The sequence below is a fragment of the Molothrus aeneus genome, chromosome 30 (genome assembly GCF_037042795.1).
Source record: "Molothrus aeneus isolate 106 chromosome 30, BPBGC_Maene_1.0, whole genome shotgun sequence".
Classification (NCBI taxonomy): Eukaryota; Metazoa; Chordata; class Aves; order Passeriformes; family Icteridae; genus Molothrus; species Molothrus aeneus.
In genome coordinates, this window is record NC_089675.1 from 1,633,875 (window position 1) to 1,652,557 (window position 18,683).

General features: G+C 57.4%; 2 protein-coding genes across 5 annotated transcripts; both read right to left on the bottom strand.

The window, feature by feature from the left end:
• Window positions 1-802: 802 nt before the first annotated feature.
• APOF (apolipoprotein F) lies at window positions 803-1,729 on the bottom strand (the record flags this gene model as incomplete). The annotated part of the gene is made up of 1 exon (XM_066567564.1): window positions 803-1,729. A coding segment is annotated over one exon (924 nt), but the record flags the coding sequence as incomplete, so codon positions are not given.
• Window positions 1,730-1,986: 257 nt separating this feature from the next.
• TIMELESS (timeless circadian regulator) lies at window positions 1,987-18,242 on the bottom strand. 4 transcript variants are annotated; one of them, XM_066567635.1, is made up of 30 exons: window positions 18,188-18,242; window positions 17,440-17,576; window positions 17,221-17,374; window positions 17,017-17,131; window positions 16,880-16,942; window positions 15,884-15,985; window positions 14,710-14,865; window positions 14,508-14,641; window positions 14,341-14,428; window positions 13,745-13,921; window positions 13,454-13,671; window positions 12,820-12,923; window positions 12,069-12,238; window positions 11,012-11,137; window positions 10,009-10,160; window positions 8,778-8,875; window positions 7,651-7,768; window positions 6,788-6,989; window positions 5,705-5,856; window positions 5,162-5,247; window positions 4,957-5,080; window positions 4,796-4,878; window positions 4,573-4,721; window positions 4,162-4,327; window positions 3,995-4,063; window positions 3,804-3,922; window positions 2,937-3,101; window positions 2,819-2,855; window positions 2,593-2,696; window positions 1,987-2,463 (listed from the first exon to the last, which is right to left on the bottom strand). In XM_066567635.1, the coding sequence occupies exons 2-30, from the start codon at window positions 17,534-17,536 to the stop codon at window positions 2,029-2,031; spliced, it is 3,963 nt and encodes a 1,320-aa protein (XP_066423732.1). In that variant the 5' UTR covers window positions 17,537-17,576; window positions 18,188-18,242; the 3' UTR covers window positions 1,987-2,028. The 4 variants fall into 4 exon arrangements, with proteins under 4 accessions (XP_066423732.1, XP_066423731.1, XP_066423734.1 ...); XM_066567634.1 differs by having other exon boundaries at window positions 14,710-14,868; XM_066567637.1 differs by having other exon boundaries at window positions 2,233-2,463; window positions 2,937-3,075.
• Window positions 18,243-18,683: the final 441 nt, after the last annotated feature.

An 18,683-nucleotide genomic window follows, 5' to 3' on the forward strand; every position in this document is an offset into this window, starting at 1 on the left:
CGGAGGCCACGCCCCCGCAACCGCCGGCTCCGGGAGGGTTCGTTCATTTCCCCAAATTTACGTCACGCACGAGGGGCGTGGCCATGTGGGCGTGGTCATTGAGGGGGCGGGGTCGGGGAACGGGGGAGGGAATGGCGGCGGCCCGGGATGGGCGGGGGGACAGGGACGGGGGCGGAGGGGACCGGGACAGGCCATGGGGACAAGGGCAGGCCCTAAGGACAGGGACAGAACCATGGGGACAGGGGGAGAAAGAGACAGTGACCGAGCCATGGGGATGGGGACAGCCTGGGGACAGGGACAGGCCATGGGGACAGAGACGGAGGGGAGAGGGGCAGGCCGTAAGGACAGGGACAGGCCCTAAGGACAGGGACAGAACCATGGGGACAGGGGGACAGCGATAACGACAGAGCCATGGGGATGGGGCCAGCCTGGGGACAGGGACAGAGCCATGGGGAGAGGGGGACAGAGAGACAACGACAGGTCGTGGGGACAGAGCCAGAGGGACGGGGACAGCCTGGGGACAGGGACAGAGCCCTGGGGACAGGGACAGAGCCCTGGGGACAGGGACAGGCTGGAGGGAGAGAGGGAAAGAGCCATGGGAACAGGGACAAGGCAGTGTGGCCGCTGGGACGGGGACAGGGCTGGGGCTGTAGGGGACAGGGACAAGCCAGGCCCAGCTGCCACCACGTGGCTCAAGCCACGACGTGGCCAAGCTCCGGCTGCCCCAGGGCAGAGTGACCCCACATCGATCTGTCCCCAAACAACGACCCGCCAGCACCACCTGCCACACGTGCCCTTTATTCATTCAGACGATGACCACAGCGCCGCTGTGCGCGGTGGGCACCGGCGAGGGCTCCCCGGCCGAGGTGAAATACCCGATGAGCGCCCTCACACCGGCCTTGAGGCCCGGCTGCAGCCCCAGCTGCACCCCCATGGCCACCGGACCCCCCAAACCGCCGGTGAGCGCCGCCAGCCCGGCATAACCCAAATCCTCGGCGGCTTCCAGCGCTCGAGTGGACGCCGTGGCTTCACAGCCCTGGAAGGCGAAGTAGACGCTGGTGCCGAGGTTGTAGAAGATGCTGACTCCCGGTACCCATTCCAGCACCCGGTGCGCTTCCCGTTCCCCCGCCGGGCTGCAGGCATCCTCATCCTCCCGCCGGCGCCGCCGCACGGCGCCGCCGCACGGTTGGACCCGCGGCAATTCCCGTTTTTCCCGGCTCGGCGGTGGCGTGGGCTCCGCGCTGTCCCGGTTCAGAGGCGGCTCCGTGCCTGGCACGGGGGGATCCGCACAGGCAGAGCCCCCCGGGCTCAGCGCCAGCCGGAGCAGCAGCAGCGCCAGCGGCCGCGGGGTTGGGGTGCCCGGTACCCGCGCCAGCCCCCGCAGCAGCGCCGCGGCCGTGGCGGTGCCCACATCCCGTGCCAGCTCCAGCGTCTCGGCCTCAGCCTGGGGGGCACAGCCGGCTTTGAGCAGTGCCAAGGTCAGGGCAGCACGGGCCAGCCCGCGGGGCAGCGCTGGCAGCCGGGAGAAGCCGGGGAGGTGATGAGGATGAAGGCTTTGGCACGGTAGCCCCGGTGCCCGCGGCGGGATGGGCTCTGCCAGCCCCGCCAGCAGCGCCCGGTCACCACCAGCCAGCCCGGGGCTGATGATGGACGCAGCCATGGCATGGCTGAGGATGAGGAGAGGGAGGAAGAGCAGAACCTGGGGCATGGCGGAGGCGCTGGGAGGTGGGAGAAGGACAGAACCCCGTCAGAACCCCGTGGGTGCAGCCCCCCGAGCCCGCCCGGTGCCCCCCCCCGGCTCCTCACCGGCTCACCGTTGTCCCCTGTCCTGCTGTCCCCTCCCCTGTCCGGTCACTGCGGCCAGCCCGGCCCCCTTTATAGCCGCGGTTATCGGGGAATTGCAACACAGGGACAGGGACTGGGCACGCCCTGAGGCCAGGGAGGCTCGAGCCCCCCAGCCCCCCTGCAGACCCACACACACCCAAGGAGGGCAAAAGTCGCTTTTATTTATTTAGGCCTTGTCTAGATTTAAAAAGTTTTAGGATAACAAAAAAACCCCAAAAAACCGAAACCCCAACGGCTGAGGAAAAAGGGAGGGAATTTGGGGTAAATGGTGACACCAGGAGAAGGGGGAGGAAGGTGGGAGAAACTGGTTGCTTGTGCAGCCTTTAAAAACAGCATCAAAACCTGCAGAAGGCAATCTGCAGAAACCCCAGAAGAAAACCTGTAGAAACCCAAGAAAAACTGCAGAAAAGCTGCAGAAATCCAATAAAATCTGCAAAAAGCCCAGGAAACAGCAGAAGGCCCTGGGCAGAGGCAGGGTATGAGGAGCTTCTCAGTCCTCCTCCTCCTCTTCCTCTTCCAAGCAGCGGATGCGCTTCCTCCTCCCCCGGGGCTGTGGATCCTCCTCTTCCTCCTCCTCATCCTCCTCAGAGCGGGGAGCTGGAGGGGCTGGCTCGGTTCCTGTGGATGGAGGGAGAGGGGAGAGGGCTGAGCCCCCCAGGGATGTGGCAAAGGGGACAGGGACAGGACAGCCCCGACCCAGCAGCGCCCACTCAGCCCCCAGGAGCGAGCAGAGGGGGCTGAACCCACCTGAGCTCCCACCATCCTCATCCTCATCCTCGCTGGCGAGCTCCCGGCGCCTCTTGGTGCGCGGCTGCACCGGGCTGGGGACAGTGACAGGGACAGGCTTCTCACTGCAGGCGTTGGCACAGCTCAGGGACAATGCAGGGGGCTGAATCCCCTCCCCAGGCAGGGAGAAGACCCTCCCCAAAACAAACCAGGACCCCAAAAGCTGAGAAGGGGGCTCTGCTCTCACCTGTCCGAGTCTGATCCCAGCCCTGCCAGCAGCGGCTCTGCAGAGGGGCACAAGGAGAGGGGCTCAGAGCCAGCCCCAAAACCTGGGGGTCCCACACCCCCACGGCCTCACCCCTCACCTGCAGCCCCATCCTGGGGGCACCTGGGGGGCTCCGGAGGGTCCTGGGGGGACCCTGGGGGGCCATGGTGGGCGATGGAGGCGGCCGCACGCCGGAGCTGCTGCGGGGTGAGGGCGGCCGGGATGCGCCAGAAGGATTCCTGGGGGACAGGGGGACATTGCAGGGCTGTGGAGCCGTGATATTTTCTGAAAAATCCCTAGGATTTTTCTCCTAAGGTGTAGCCACACCATTTTCTGAAAAATCCCGAGGATTTTTCTCCTGAGAGGCCTCAGGAACAAAATGTAAACAATAATTTTCTGCTGCTGTGGAATGCAACAGGTGCATCTTTGATTGGTCTCATGTGGTTGTTTCTAATTAATGGCCAATCACAGTCCGGCTGTCTCGGACTCTCTGAGAGTCACAAGATTTTATTATTTTATCCTTTCTAGTTTATTATTATTTATTATTTTAATAATAATAATTATTATTATATTATTATTATTTATCCTTTCTATTCCTTGCTAGCCTTCTGATGACATCCTTTCTTCTATTCTTTTAGTATAGTTTTAATATACCTTTTTCTTTTAACATAATATATATCATAAAAATAATAAATCAGCCTTTCTGAAACATGGAGTCAAGATTCTCATCTCTTCCCTTGTCTGGAAACTTCCACAGGGCTGTGCAGGGGACAAGGGGATGGGGACAGGGATGGGGACAAGGGGATGGGGACAGGGGTGGGGACAGAGATGGGGACAAGGGGATGGGGACAGGGGTGGGGACAAGGGGGTGGGGACAAGGGGATGGGGACGGGGATGGGGACAAGGGAATGGGGACAAGGGGATGGGGACAAGGGGATGGGGACAGGGATGGGGACAGGGACCTCACCTGCTCACTGGCGGGTGGCCGCAGCCCCAGCTGCCGCAGAAGGTTCCGGAAGCGCCGGTCCTCCATAGCATCCTCGTTCTCCTCCGTGAGCGGCACCAGCGGCACCGGGTGGGACACACCTGGGGTGGGAGCACCATCAGCGGGACCCCGACCCCACAGCCCCCAGCCCAGCCGGCCCTGACCCCACTCACCGTCCTCCTCGCGGTCCCCTGCTGCCCTCCGCAGGCAGCTCTGCAGCCACCGCAGGGGCCCGGCCAGCCCTGGGGACAGCAGAAGGTGACAAAGGATCCAGCAGGATCCAGCAGGATCCCCCCCCTCAGCCAAACCCAGCTGGGGGGGTCTGGAGCCCCTCACCCACCTTCCCCATGCAGGTGCTGCGCCAGGTCCTGCCCAGCCCCTTCCTCAGGCACCCAGTGCTCCTCCATGAGGCCTTCATCGTCCTCATCGTCCTCTTCCTCCTCCTCGCTGTCCTCATCCTCTCCTGAGCTGTCTTGGGCTGGCATGGCCGGGACACCTGGGGCAGCCTGTGGGAGCCAGCAGGGTTTGGGGGTCCCATGGGTGGGGACAGGCCCCGTTTGGGTGCCCCCAGGATGGGGACAGGCCCTGTTTGGGTGCCCCCAGGGTGGGGACAGGCCACATTTGGGTGCCCCCAGGGTGGGGACAGGTCCTGTTTGGGTGCCCCCAGGGTGGGGACAGGCCCTGTTTGGGTGCCCCCAGGATGGGGACAGCACCCTCAGGGCACAGCCCAGCACCCTCCAGCCCCCCATACCTGCCCAGGGCCGGGTCCTTGGCTCTTCCTCCTGCGTTTCTTGTACAGCTCCTTGCGTTCAGCCACCAGCCCCAGCCCCAGCAGCTTCTCCACCACCCGAGCCCGCGAGCGCCGCGCCGTCAGGTGCTTCATGATGTTCCCCAGGACGTCTGTGGGGAGGAGAGTCAGGCTGGGGAGGCTACAGGGGCATTTTTGGGGTCTTCCCCCCCCGTGTCCAGCTCACCATCCGAGCCCTGGAACTCCTCAAAGAGCCGCGTCAGCTCCTCCTCCTGCTCCTGCGTCCACAGCACGATGCGGGTGCCTTTCCTGGGGGGTGGGAAAGAGCTGGGGGTCCCTGCCCTGTCCCAGGGGACCCTGCCCTGTCCCCGGGGATCCCTGACCCACCTCTCCCTCGGGAAGTCCTTGGCACTGCTGGCCAGCCCCATCCTCACCAGCTGCTTCACCACCTGCCTGCGCGTCCGCCCGGGCGTGGGGAGATGGGCCAGGATGGCAGCGATGATGTCCCCACCTGTGGGACAGCAAGGATGAAGGGACAGAGCCCCTGCCACCCCCCCGGGGGTCCCACTGAGACCCCAGAGACCCCCAGTACCTTCCACCTCCTTGTACTTCCAGTACAGCTCCCGCAGCTCCTGCTCCTCCTGCGGGGTCCAGGGGGGGACCCGGCTCCGGGTGGTCCTGGGGAGGGGGAGAAGGGAGGTGAGGGGAGGGGAGGAAGGAGAGCAGCCCCTCCTGTCGCTGACAACTTTTATGAAAAATCCTTTCCTTAGGATTTTTCCTCCTGAGAAGCTGAGAGGCCTCAGGAACCAAAGGCAAACAATGATTATCTGCTGCTGTGGAATGCAACAGGTGCATCTGTGATTAGTCCATGTTAAATGTTTGTAATCAATGGCCAATCACAGCCCAGCTAGCTCGGACACAGAGCCCTAGCCACAAACCTTTGTTATCACTCTTTCTGCTCCTATTCTTAGCCAGCCTTCTGATGAGAACCTTTTCTTCTATTTAGTACAGTTTTAATGTAATATATATCATAAAATAATAAATCAAGCCCTCTGAAACACGGAGTCAGATCCTCGTCTCTTCCCTCACCCCAGAGCCCCTGTGAGCACTGTCACACCCTCCCTGCCCCACTCACCCCTCTCCCTCCTGCAGGGAGCTGTAGCCCTTGGTCATCTCATAGACGATGGCTGGGCTCTTCCAGAAGAGCAGCTCCACAAAGGCTTTTTTGTTGGTGGCCGCCAGCGCAAAGAACTTGCCCAGAATGAACTTGGCCAAGGTCACCAGCTCCTGGGGACAGCAGGAGGGAGAGAGGGGCTGGGGGGCACCAGGGACAGAGAGTGGGAGTGGGGGACACTGGGGATAAAAAGTAGGGCTGGAGGACACTGGGGACAGAGAGTGGGGCTGAGGGAAATTTGGAATACAGAGCAGGGGAACACCAGGGATGGAGAGAGGGGCTGGGGGATACCAGGGACTGAGCTGGGCTGGAGGACACCAGGGATGGAGAATGGGGCTGGGGCCTGCACGGGACAGGGATGGGAGATGCTGGGGGCTGCTGGGGACTGAGGAAGGATTGGGAGATTCTGGGGACAGAGCAGGGCTGGGAGATTCTGGGGACAGAGAAGGGCTGGGGGCTCAGGGCCCTGTCTGACCTGAGCAGGGCTGGGGGCTGCAGGGAGAGACCCCTCCTGGGCTGGGGGCTGCAGGGACTGAGTGGGGCTGGGGGATTCTGGGAACTGAGCGGGGCTGGGGGATTATGGGGACTGAGCAGGGCTGGAGGCTGCAAGGACAGAGAAGGATTGGGAGATTCTGGGGACTGAGCAGGGCTGGGGGCTGCAGGGACAGACTCCTCCTGGGGTGGGGGCTGCAGGGACAGAACAGGGCTGGGAGATTCTGGGGTTGAGTTGGGCTGGGGGCTGCAGGGACAGAGCAGGGCTGGGAGATTCTGGGGACTGAGCAGGGCTGGAGGCTGCAAGGACAGAGAAAGATTGGGAGATTCTGGGGACTGAGCGGGGCTGGGGGCTGCAAGGACAGAGAAGGATTGGGAGATTCTGGGGACTGAGCAGGGCTGGGGGCTGCAGGGACAGAGCAGGGCTGGGAGGTTCTGGGGTTGAGTGGGGCTGGGGGCTGCAGGGACAGAGAAGGATTGGGAGATTCTGGGGTTGAGTGGGGCTGGGGGCTGCAGGGACAGACCCCTCCCGGGCTCAGGGCCCTGTCTGACCTGGTGCGCGGCAGCCGCGGGGTCGCTGAGCAGGCGGTGGAAGAGGGCGAAGAGGGAGAGCTGGAAGAGCAGGGGCTCCATGCGCAGGTCGCGGGCCAGGCGGTGCAGCAGCCGCGCGGCGCAGTGGTTGGTGTGGGCGCTGTTCCGGGCGTAGCCCCGCAGCAGCAGCACCAGCGCCCGCACCACGGGGGCACAGGCGAACCTGCCCGGCGGTGCCGTCAGTGTGGCTGCCCTGCAGCGGGACCCCACAGCCCTCCCCAAACCGCTCTTGTGGGAATCCACAGAATTAGAGGGAGAATCAGAGGGTTTTGGGGAAAGCTGCAAAAGGCAGGCCTCAGATGCAGCAGAACTGTGAGCAGAGCTAAAGCAGCAGCCATGAGATAGGACAGCAGAAAAATTATTTAAACTGTAGGGAAAGCAAAGGCAGATAGAACAATGGCCTGTGTATTAACGCTTGTCTGAATAGCTCTCTGAGCTGCAGAAAGTTTATCTAGCAAGATATTAGGAAGGTTAAAGCTTAATAATGGAGCTCTGTGCGTTGTGTTTTAGGGCTTACAAGCAGGTATTGTATTCAAAATAAGCAAGCATTGTTTTAACCAAAGGTACGTGTGCTTATGGTGATTGGATAGAGCTACTGTCAATGTGCTTTTGCTTTGTGTGATTGGTCAAGGAGCTCATAAAGTGAGTTGTAACATTAAGTTTTTTGGCCTGCTGCCTGGATTGTGAGCTGCTGGCATCTTCCCATTGTCATAACCATGTAGTGAGACTGATGCTGGAAAATAAAACAGCTCGAGGCGCATTTTACAGCAGCCCTGTCTCGTTCGTGTCTGTAAATAGCCCCCCTTGCCCGCGTCAATTCTCACCGCTTCAGGTAGTCGAGGAAGTTGAATTCCTTCTCTGACACCTGCATGGTTTGCTCTTCCTCTTCCTCGTCCTCCTCTTCTTCTTCCTCTGGCTCTTCAGGCTCGGTGGGTGTGTGCCCTGTGATGGGATGTGTCGCAGACATCTTTTATGAAAAATCCTTTCCTTAGGATTTTTCCTCCTGAGAAGCTGAGAGGCCTCAGAAATGAAATGTAAATAATAATTATCTGCTGCTGTGGAATGCAACAGGTGCATCTGTGATTGGTCTCATGTGGTTGTTTCTAATTAATGTCCAATCACAGTCCAGCTGGCTCAGACAGAGAGCCTGAGCCACAAACCTTTGTTATCATTCTTTGCTATTCTATTCTTAGCCAGCCTTCTGATGAAATCCTTTCTTCTTTTCTTTTAGTATAGTTTTAATGTAATATATACCATAAAATAATAAATCAAGCCTTCTGAAACATGGAGTCAGAGCCTCGTCTCTTCCCTCATCCTAAAACCCCTCTGAACACCGTCACAGGGATGTGCTGAGGGTCTGCAGTGCCCTGGCCCAAATTTTCCCACTTCCCAGGGTCACAGGTGGGGACTTGTTGGAGCTCAGGACCTCTGGGTGTCCCTGCCAGGGGGCTCGGAAACCCTGGCACACAGCCCAGAGCACCTGCGGGTTTGATTATGACCCGTGGAGCAAATCACCAGCTTTGTATGAAGGCCTGAAAGCTACAGAAGTTTAAGTAGTGTAATAATAAAATTATCACTAGGTGAAAAAGTAGATTTTGGGGTTTTTAGAATAGGGGTGTTGGGGACAAGATGGAGGAATTTGGGCGTGTCCAGCCTTTCTTCTTGTTCTTCTCTACCTCCAACTTCTGCTGTGATGTTGGCACTTTTGGATTGGTTTAGAGTAGAAACTCACTGTTTAACATAGGTGATGGGTATTGGAAAGTAATTGTAAACATGTTGTACATAGCTTTTAGTATAAAGAGATAACACCGCAGTGTGCCTGGAATTGTCCTGCTGGATGGACCTCGGCAGGGCAGGAGAAAAAATTTTTTACAGATAAGATATAATAAACAGAGACTTTTCACATATCTCAGGGCTGCAATAAACTGCAAACGTTCTGAGAGGGACTCACTGGGCAGGGGAGCGACGAGGATCTCCTGCAGCAGCCGCGTCTCCTCGGATGGCCCCACATCCGCGGATCCAAACACATCCCCGTCAGGCCAGACCTCCCTGGGGACAATGGGGACACCTTGGCACTGTGTCCCCACGGCCCAGGGACGAGATGGGCAGCACGGTGCTGGTACCTGTGCCTTGTGGAGATAAACAAAACTCCACGACTTTTGTGAAAGTTGTAAAGCCGGTGTGTTTATATGTGGGAATGGTTCTTTTAAAATGCCATGCCTGCTTCTGGGAACTTCAGGTCCCTTTTTATCTCCTTCTCAAATACATATGCCTGCAATTTCACAACAGGTTCATACATATTCATTTTTACGAATTTCTCGTGACATTTGCTGCTAGCTCTTATCAGAAAGAATTCTTAGGTCAGGTTGTCTGTCTCTCTGTCTCTCTCTATCACTTTCTGCCTCTCCCCTCCTTATCTTTGTCCTTCACTGAAGCAGTTTCTCTGAGCTTAGGCTTTTGCAATCAGAATACACAGCAAGCTACATACTTAAAGATGTACATTCCACTTAAATCAAAATGGATTTCTGTCGGAACTCAGTGCATCCCTCTGGGTGTCCAGAGTTGCCGAGGTCCCCGCCGGGGGGCTCGGAGACCCTGGCACGCAGCCCAAAACACCTGGGGATTTGATTTTGATCCCTGGAGCAAGTTGCCAGCTTTGTATGAGGACCTGAAAGTCACAGAGGTTTGAATAGTACAATAATAAAATTATCACAGGGTCAAGATGTAGATTTTAGGATTTTTGGTATGGGGGTTATGGGGACAAGATGGAGGAACTTGGGCGTGTCCAGCCTTTCTTCTTCTTCTTCTCGTTCTCCATTTTCTGCTGTGATGGTGGCACTTTGGGATTGGTTTAGAGTAGAAGTGCACTGTCTAACACAGGTGATGGGTATTGGGCATTAAGTTTAAATATGTTATACATAGTTTGTAGTATAAAAGGACAACACCACCCTTGGGGCGGTCAGAGTGCCTGTGGCTGCCCTGCTGAGCAGATCTCGGCTGGGCAGAAAGAAAATTTTATAGATAAGAATGAATAAACAACCTCAAGACCGAAAAGCGAAGAATCCAGACTCGTTCTTCAGACACGTGGGCCGAAACAGAGACATCCTGCACATCTTGGGGCAGCAATTAACGACCAAAAACCCGAGAGATTCCTACCCTGGAAAATTTCTGCTCTGCCTCACCTGGCCGAGCGCAGCAGCTGCAGGGCCTGGGGCACGCGGGAATCCCTCAGGCACTCCTGGATCCTCAGCAGAGCCTCCGCCCGCTGCTCCTCCACCGGCGTCTCCGAGGTGGCATCGAAGGGCACCACGTCCTCGGGGAGGGGCACCTCGCCCTGTGTAGGGGAAGAGAACGTAGGTAAATAAAGGAAGTATAGAATGTAATCTTATGCCCTAAAGAGTTGCAGCTGAGCCAATTACTAAGGGTTAGGAGCAGGCCTGATGTTAACAGTAGCCAATAAGAAGAGTGTTATAACAGAGTGGATTGGTTGGTTGAGGAGAACTGGAGTCAGTTGGCTACTGTGAGGATGAGGAAGAGTCAGTGCCTAGAGGAGCTGCCTACAAGAAACATCAAGGAGAAGAAATGAAACTCTACCAGCATGGAACCCTTGCAATGTAATGGCAATAGAAACTCCTGCAATGTAATGACAACAAATGGTGACCCCGATGTGATTTGGGAGAGAGGACCCCGTGGATTCTGGACTAAACTATATGACCCCATGGATTTGGGGAAACAGGACTCGACTATATAACCCCATGGATTCGGGGAAACAGGACCTGAATAATAAACTATTGGTAAAATATATCAATTGCAGCTATTAGTGTTTGTTAAATATGAGTATATAAGATTTCGAAGATAAGTACTTTGTAAACTGAGAAAAGCTGCAAAACTGAACTAACGTTTAGAAACACATATTTGAAACACTTAGAAATATATATTTGAAATATAATATGCTGTTTGAACATTTGTATAACAAATGGAACAAGGAGGAGTCAGTGCCTAGAGGAGTTGCCTGTAAGAAATATCAAGGAGGTACGAAAACTCCAACAATATGGAACTCTTGCAATATATCGGCAATAGAAACTCCTGCAATACAATGACAACAGCCCTGGGGCAGGACAGGGTTATGCTGTGCCCCACCAGCACCCCCAGAACTCCCTGTGGGGCTGAGCCCTTCCCTGGTACCTCCAGGCAGGCCTGGACCTGCGGGGCCAATCCTTCCCAGAGCTGCTCCAGCTCCGTGGCGCTGAGCGGGGCAGGAGCCGCCGGCACATGAGTCTTCTTCTTCTTCTTCCTCCTCACACGTTTGCTCTGGGGGGGACAAGGATGGGGTTAAGAGAGGCTGCCTGACCCCCCAGGGGACCCCAAGGCAGGGCAGCCATGTCTCTGTCTCTCTGGGAACCTATAAAGTGTTACTCCTACAATGCACCTATGAAATCTATTTGTTGCTTTGAAAATAATTTTTAAAGCCATATTAATTTTTACAGTCCACTCTCTCCCTTAGTGTTTATATGCCCAGCCTATTCTATGCGAATGCATGACTAAAATACTCGTAGGAATTATTCTTGAAATCTTCATGAAGGTTAGAAGTTTTAGAAGACATAATCAGGTGTGTTCCTGACATAATTGCATTCCACAGCAGCAGATAATCATTGATTATCTGCTGCTGTGGAATGCAACAGGTGCATCTTTGATTGGTCTCATGTGGTTGTTTCTAATTAATGGCCAATCACAGTCTGGCTGTTTTGGACTTGCTGGTCAGTCACAAGATTTTATTATCATTCCATTCCTATTCTATTTCTTCAAGCCTTCTGATGAAAATCCTTTATTCTATTCTTGTAGTATAGTTGATATATTTTAATATACTATATGATATATTATATTAATATAATTATGATATATTTAATATACTACATATCATAAAATAATAAATCAGCCTTTCTGAAACATGGAGTCAAGATTCTGGTCTCTTCCTTCTCATCTCTTCTATTCTTTTAGTATAGTTTTAATATAATATATATTATATTATATTTCATATAATATATATTATATATTTTTATTATATATATTTAATATAATAAAAAAATATATATATAATAAAATAACAAATCAGCCTTTCTGAAACACGGAGTCAGATTCGCGTCTCCTCCCACGTCAGGGCTGCCAGCAAAACTCCACGCACTTAAATCTAACCAATTAAAACTCAGCTCGGGCTGGTGTCAAGCATCACATCCCATCCCACCTGCACCACGAGGTTGGCACGGCCGCGGCAGAAGCGCTCCAGCATGCGCAGGAAGAGGTGAGCTGTCTCCACCAGGTCCCTCAGGAAGCTCCGAGGCTGCTTGGTCTCGTCAAACTTGCGGAAGAGCGTGAGGAAGAGCTCCCGGTATTCCATTAGGTAGAAGATGTTGCCTGGGGAAAAAGGGTGGCAGTGGGAAAAGGTGGGTCAGGGATACCCCAGGTGTTGTAGTGTGGTTTTTATTTGGCGTGTTTATTGTTTGATTTGTGGTTTCGTAGTCCTTTTGGGTTTTTTCTCTCCCCGTTTTTTGAGTGACACACACCTGCCTTTGTTATTTAACCGAGCCAAGGTGTCAGTTTATCTGTTTGTTACTCAGCTACTTCCCTGCCAAGTTTCAAACCCCTTCCCCTCACATCCAGCTGTTAACCCCTCCAGTCCCAAGCAGTTTTCCTCCCTTGTATTCCCTGCCTTGTGTTCCACCCCCAGTTCTCCCATTAGTTGAACACTGTATCCTCCCTTGAGACCTGCCCTCCTTTATAAGCTGTTGTTTGCCCCCAGTTTGAGGCCTGGGAACCCAGACTCGGGGAGTTTAACATCAAATAAAGAAACTTATGGTCCGTGCTGTGCCTTTTTGTTCCACCACGGGTAGCTGGGATTCTGCAGAGCCCGAAAGAGGGGGACTGTCACCCCCACTGTCACCACCTAGCCAGGACGTGCCACACCCAGGGATGGACAGAAGGACAGAAGGACTCACTCTTGATGACCTGGCTGCTGTCCCGCACCGCCTGCTCCGGGCAGCGATCCATCTCCTGCAGCGTCCGCAGCAGCTCCTGGTACGCCTTCAGGGCCAGGTGCATCCTGGGCGTGGCAGGCAGGGAGGGGGGGTCACAGGTGCCATGGGGGGTTCCCAGGTAGTTGGGGGGGTCCCAAGCACTCCCAGAATCCCAAATGTCCAAGGGGATCCCAGGCAACACAAAGAATCCCAGATGCCCAGCAGGTCCCAGATGCCACAGGGAGTCTCAAGAAGAATGCCAGGTTCTGGGATTGACCACCAAAGGGTGTCCCAGGTTTCCAGAAGGTCCCCATGGGGAGTCTCAGGTACTCAAGGAGAACCCCAGGTACTGGGATTCACCACCAAAGGGTGTCTCAGGTGCCCTGGGGTCTCCCAGGTGTCCAAGGACTCCCAGGCACCCACAGGTGGTATCCCAGGTGCTCAGAAAGTCCCAGACACCATGGGGAATCTCAGGTACTCAAGGAGAACCCCAGGTACATCATCCCAGATGCCCAGAAGGTCCCAGACACCATGGGGAGTCTCAGGGAGAACCCCAGGTACTGAAATTCACCACCAAAAGGTGTCCAGGTGCCCTGGGGGGGTCCCAGGTGCTCACCTACGGGCCCAGGTTGTTGCCTCCTTCTTGTCCATCAGTGCCATCTCATAGTACATGGTGAGGTTCTGCTCGATGAAGTGGAAGGCTCGGACCCCCACGGTCTCAGACACCAGCTCGGGCCGGAAGCCCTGGAGCCGGTTGAAGGCCATGAAGAAGGCGGTGGCCCACAGGTAATAGGTCTCATCGTGCTGCTGAGCCTTCTCCCTCACCAGCTGGTCCTGGGGGCAACCAGAGGGTTTCAGCAGGGATGCCACAGGCTGGAGAGGGGATCCCAGCCCTCCCAGCCCTCACCTTGACCAGCAGCATCAGGCGGTTGTAGCAGTCCTCCAGGAAGTCCTGGCAGAAGCGGCGCAGGAAGAGCCGCACGTTGCGGGCGGAGCGGCGGGAGGGCTCGGCCTCGGGGGCGGGCTGCCGGCGCCGGGGCAGCCGCCGCGGCTCCTTGCCCAGGTCATGGCTGTAGCTCTTCAGCTGCACAGGGGATGGAGCGGCCAGATTTACCCCCCTGTGGTCCTTGTCTCTGTGGCACCCACTATGTCCCTGTCCTGGAGACCCACACCACATCCCTGGTTCTGTGCTCCATGTCCCATCTTCCAATCCTGTGTCCCACCTGTGCTCTTGTCTCTGTGCCCCCCACTCACATTCCCATCTCAATGACCTCTGCCACGTCCCCATCCCTGTGCCCCCCACTCACACTCCCATCTCAATGATCTCTGCCACGTCCCCATCCCAGTGTCCCCCACCCACACTCCCTACCCAATGATCTCTGCCACGTTCCTGTCCCTGTGCCACTCACCACATTCCTGCACCCTGTGCCACGTTCCACACCCATCCCTGTCCCTGTGCCCCCTGCCACGTCCCCAGCCCCTGTCCCCTTGCCCCACACTCACATTGTGCAGCCCCTTGTGGAACACCACATCCCTGTCCCCGATGGACTTGACGCCCTGCAGGACGTAGGAGCCACCAAAACGAGAATGCCTGGGCAGGTGACAGTGGCTGAGTGATGCTGTCCCCACTTTGGGGGTCCCATCCTGCCACGGGGGTGCCCCCATCTCACCTGGACGTGCGCTGCAGCGCCCGGCTTCTCTTCTCCGCCATCTCTCTCTGCCTCAAGCTCTCCAGCTCCCGCGTGTCCTCCCCGTGCTCAGCCCCTGCTGTCCCCCGTCCCAGCGCTGCCAGCTCCTCTGGGCTCTGCAGGCAGCTCTGTCAGCACCATGGGGGCTCTGCCACCCTGCCCTGCCACCCCAGGCCCAGCTCACCTGGTCACGGAACATCAGGGAGATGATCTCCAGGACGTGCAGAGCCCACTGCTGCTCCACCTGGGCACTGGCCAGGAATTTGAGCAGGTCGTCCATCCCGCTGATGTGCAGAGCCCACAGCACCCGGTCGTGCACGCTGGCATCACCATCCACGCCCTGCTGGGGATGGTGGAGGGGTGTCTGTCAGAATTCAGGACATCCCTCCAGGTGTCCAGAGTTGCCAGGGGGCTCGGAGACCCTGGCACGCAGCCCAGAGCACCTGCGGGTTTGATTTTGACCCGTGTTGCAAATTACCAGCTTTGCATGAGGACCTGAAAGTCACAGAGGTTTGAATGGTTTAATAATAAAATTATCACAGGGTGAAAATGGAGATTTTAGGATTTTTGGAATGGGGGGTTTGGGGATAAGATGGAGGAATTTGGATGTATCCATCCTTTCTTCTTCTTGGTCTCCATTTTCTGCTGTGATGGTGGCACTTTGGGATTGGTTTAGAGTAGAAGTGTACTGCTCTAACATAGGTGATAGGTATTGGGAAGTAATTGTAAATATTGTACATGTAATTTTTAGTATAAAAAACTAACACCACCCCAAGGGCTGGAAACAATTCCCAGCTTTGTGTGGGGAGTTACAAGCCACAAGAGTTTGAGTAGAATGATAGTGAATTTGTCACAGGGTGAAAATGTAGAATTTTGGGGTTTTTAGAATGGGAGTTCAGGAGGCAAGATGGAGGAATGTGGGCATGTCCTGTCCTTCTTCTCCTTCTCCTTCTTGGTCTCCATTTTCTGCTGTGATGTTGGCACTTTGGGATTGGTTTAGAATAGAAGTGCACTGTCTAACATAGGTGATAGGTATTGGAAAATAATTGTAAACATGTTATAGGTAGTTTGTAATATAAAAGGACAACACCACCCTGAGGGCAGTCAGAATGCTGCTGGCTGCCCTGCTGAGCTGACCTCAGCCAGGCAGAAAGAAAATTTTATAGATAAGAATTAATAAACAACCTCAAGACCAGAAACTGAAGAGCTCTGACTATTTCTTCAGACACACAGGCCGAAACAGAGACATCCTACACACCTCGGGGCTGCAACTAACAACCATCAACCCGAGAGGTGTCAGGGTCCCCACGGAGCCACTGAGGCTGTCAGGGAGGCAGGGCAGGGCCCTGTCGTGGTACCTGTTCCTCTGTGGGGTCGGGGGGCACGTGCAGCACGTTGCGCACCAGCAGCAGGATCCTCTCGATCAGCAGCGTGTCCTCCTCCTGCCGCTGCTCCCAGTCCTGGGGGGACACAGCTGTCAGGGACCCCCACAGCCCCACGAGGGTCCCTGGCAGGAAGGACCCCACAGCCCTGCAGGATGGACCCTACAGCCCCCAGGGACCCGTGGCAGGGACAGACCCCAAAACCCCTGAGGGAGCCCCAATAGGGACAGACCCCAAAACCCCTGAGGAGCCCCAATAGGGACAGACCCCAAAACCCCTGAGGAGCCCCAATAGGGACAGACCCCACAGCTCCTGAGGAGCCCCAATAGGGACAGACCCCACAGCCCCTGAGGAGCCCCAGTAGGGACAGACCCCACAACCCCTGAGGGAGCCCCAATAGGGACAGACCCTACAACCCCTGAGGGACCCCCAATAGGGACAGACCCTACAACCCCTGAGGGACCCCCAATAGGGACAGACAGACAGACCCCAGGGACCCCCAACAGGGACAGACAGACAGACCCCACAGCCCCTGAGGGACCCCCAGGAGGGGCAGGCCCTAAGGAACCCCAGTAGGGACAGACCCCATAACCCCTGGGAGAACCCAGCAGGGACAGACCCCACAGTCTCTGAGGGACCCCACATCCCCTGAGGGACCAATGGCAGGGACAGACCCCATAACCCCTGAGGGACCCTCAGGAGGGACAAACCCCACAAACCCTGAGGGACCCCAGCAGGGACAGACCCCACAGTCCCCAGGGACCCCATAACCCCTGAGGAACCCCCAATAGGGAAAGACCCCACAGCCCCTGAGGGACTCCAGTAGGGACAGACCCCACAGGCCCTGAGGACAGACCCTGGAGCCCCCTGGTAATTCCAAGACCCTGCAGCCCCCACAAGACCCCCCAGCAAGGACAGCCCCCACAGCCCCTGAGGGATCCCCACCAGGGACAGCCCCCCAAGGGGACTCACCAGCTGCAGGAGGCTGTAGAGCTTCTCACTGAGCACCCCGAACACCTTCTCATTGGCAAAAGCCTGCAGAGACCCCACGTGAGCAAGGGAATTGGGCAAAGCCCCCTGCCCACAACACGTCCCCGGGCAAAACTCACCTCCTTGTAGGCCTGCAGGTAGGACAGCACCTGCAGAAAGTGGTGACGGGAGGTGGCATCAGCTGGCACCTTCCCAAAGCACAGCAGGGCCGGCTGGGTCAGGTTCACCATCAACCTGGGAGGGAGTGGAGAGCTGTGAGAGACCCCTGCCCACCGAGGAGCCCCCACAGGGCCACCCCTGACCCCAAGCCTGCCCCTCCATACCTGATGACAGCATCAAAGAGCACCTTCTCCTGGGGGTACTGCACCAGGATGGGCAGGAGATCGTTCTGCAGGATTTGGGCTGCCCCCAGCTGCTGCCGCACATCCCGGGTCTCATCCTCGTGGCGAAGGTACCGGATCAGGTCCTTGACGCTCTCTGGGGACACGGAGCCGTCAGTCCCCGCCGTTCCCGGTGTCCCCCCCGCCCCGGTGCCCACCTACCCAGGCAGTCGGGCTCCCGGTGGTACACGTCGCCCTCCAGGTAGCCCAGGGCGCTGCAGGTGGCCAGGAGCTCGCAGTTCATCATGTACCAGTCCATGCAGCGCGGGGCTGCGCACCGGATCGGTACCGGGGGCCACCTGCGGGCCACCGTCAGCATCGGGGACCCCCGGTGCGGTTCTCCCACCCGTTCTGGGCTCCCCCGCTATAGGCAGATCCCGGGGCACTCTCCGGTCCCAGTTTCCCCAACACCGATGAACCTCCCAGGTTTGGTCCCGCTCGGTACCGGAGCCCACCGATCCCACAGCAACCCCCAGGCTCCGGTACCACCTCGATCCCAGCGCATCTCCCGGTCCGGTCCACCCCAATATCGGAGCATCCCGCAGCCCCGGCGCATCCCAAGCCCGGTTCCTCCCGTTCCATATCATCCCCCCCCAGTTTGGGTTCTCCCCCAGTCACGGACTAAAGCCCGGTCCCAGTCGGTCCCGGTGCGTTCTCGGTCCCGGAGCATTCCTGACCGCCCCCCCCCCACCCCATCCCGGATCTCAGCCCCCAGCTTCCCCCAGACCCCCCTGATCCCGGAGCATCCGGAGGTCCCGGTTCCCCCAATCCCGTATCAACCCCCGGCCCGTTCCCGAACCAACCCCCGGTTTCGGTGACCCCGGATCACCCCCAGTCCCCTCTCCCGGGCCATCCCGGGACACTCCCCGCTCCCGCACCCCTCGATCCCGCTCCCCCCGGTCCCGCTCACCGCCGCCCCGTCCCCGCCGCCCTCACGGCCGCGCTCCCGGTCCCGGCGCGGGGGCGGCGTTACACAACCGCCCCAGTTCCCGCGGGCCGAGGCCCCGCCCCGCCGCACCCTTCAAGCGGCAACACCCCCTGAGCAGCCCGGCGGCCCCTCTGGTGCCCCCCGCTCCGCGCACCCCCCCTCCGCCCACCACGGGCACAAACCGGCGGCTCGGTGCCTCGGGGTGCCCCCAATCCCCCGGCCCTCGCCCCCCTGCCTGCGGCGCTGAGGGGTGGAAGAGGGGAGGGGCTCATTGCGGGGAAGGGACGCGGCGGCGGCGTTGCCCTTTTAAGAACGGTGCTGGTTGGGCGGGGCCTGCCCGGGGCGCGGGAACGGGCGGCCCCTCCCGCCACCCGCCGGGCGTGCTCCGGTGTCCCCCCCACATTCTCGGTCCCACCCGGTTCCCGGTGCCGGGCACGGCCGCGAGCGGTTACCAAAATAAAAGAGCAGGTTTAATTCA

Bases quoted from the DNA above. Each gene is read 5' to 3' on its own strand.
- TIMELESS (XM_066567634.1), bottom strand. From the start codon at position 17,536: ATGGACTGGTACATGATGAACTGCGAGCTCCTGGCCACCTGCAGCGCC. The intron at 11,138-12,068 runs GTGGGATGGGAT...TGTCCCCCCCAG, and splicing joins GTGCCAACCTCGTGGTGCAG to AGCAAACGTGTGAGGAGGAA. The intron at 10,161-11,011 runs GTACCAGGGAAG...TCCCCTACACAG, and splicing joins AGGTCCAGGCCTGCCTGGAG to GGCGAGGTGCCCCTCCCCGA.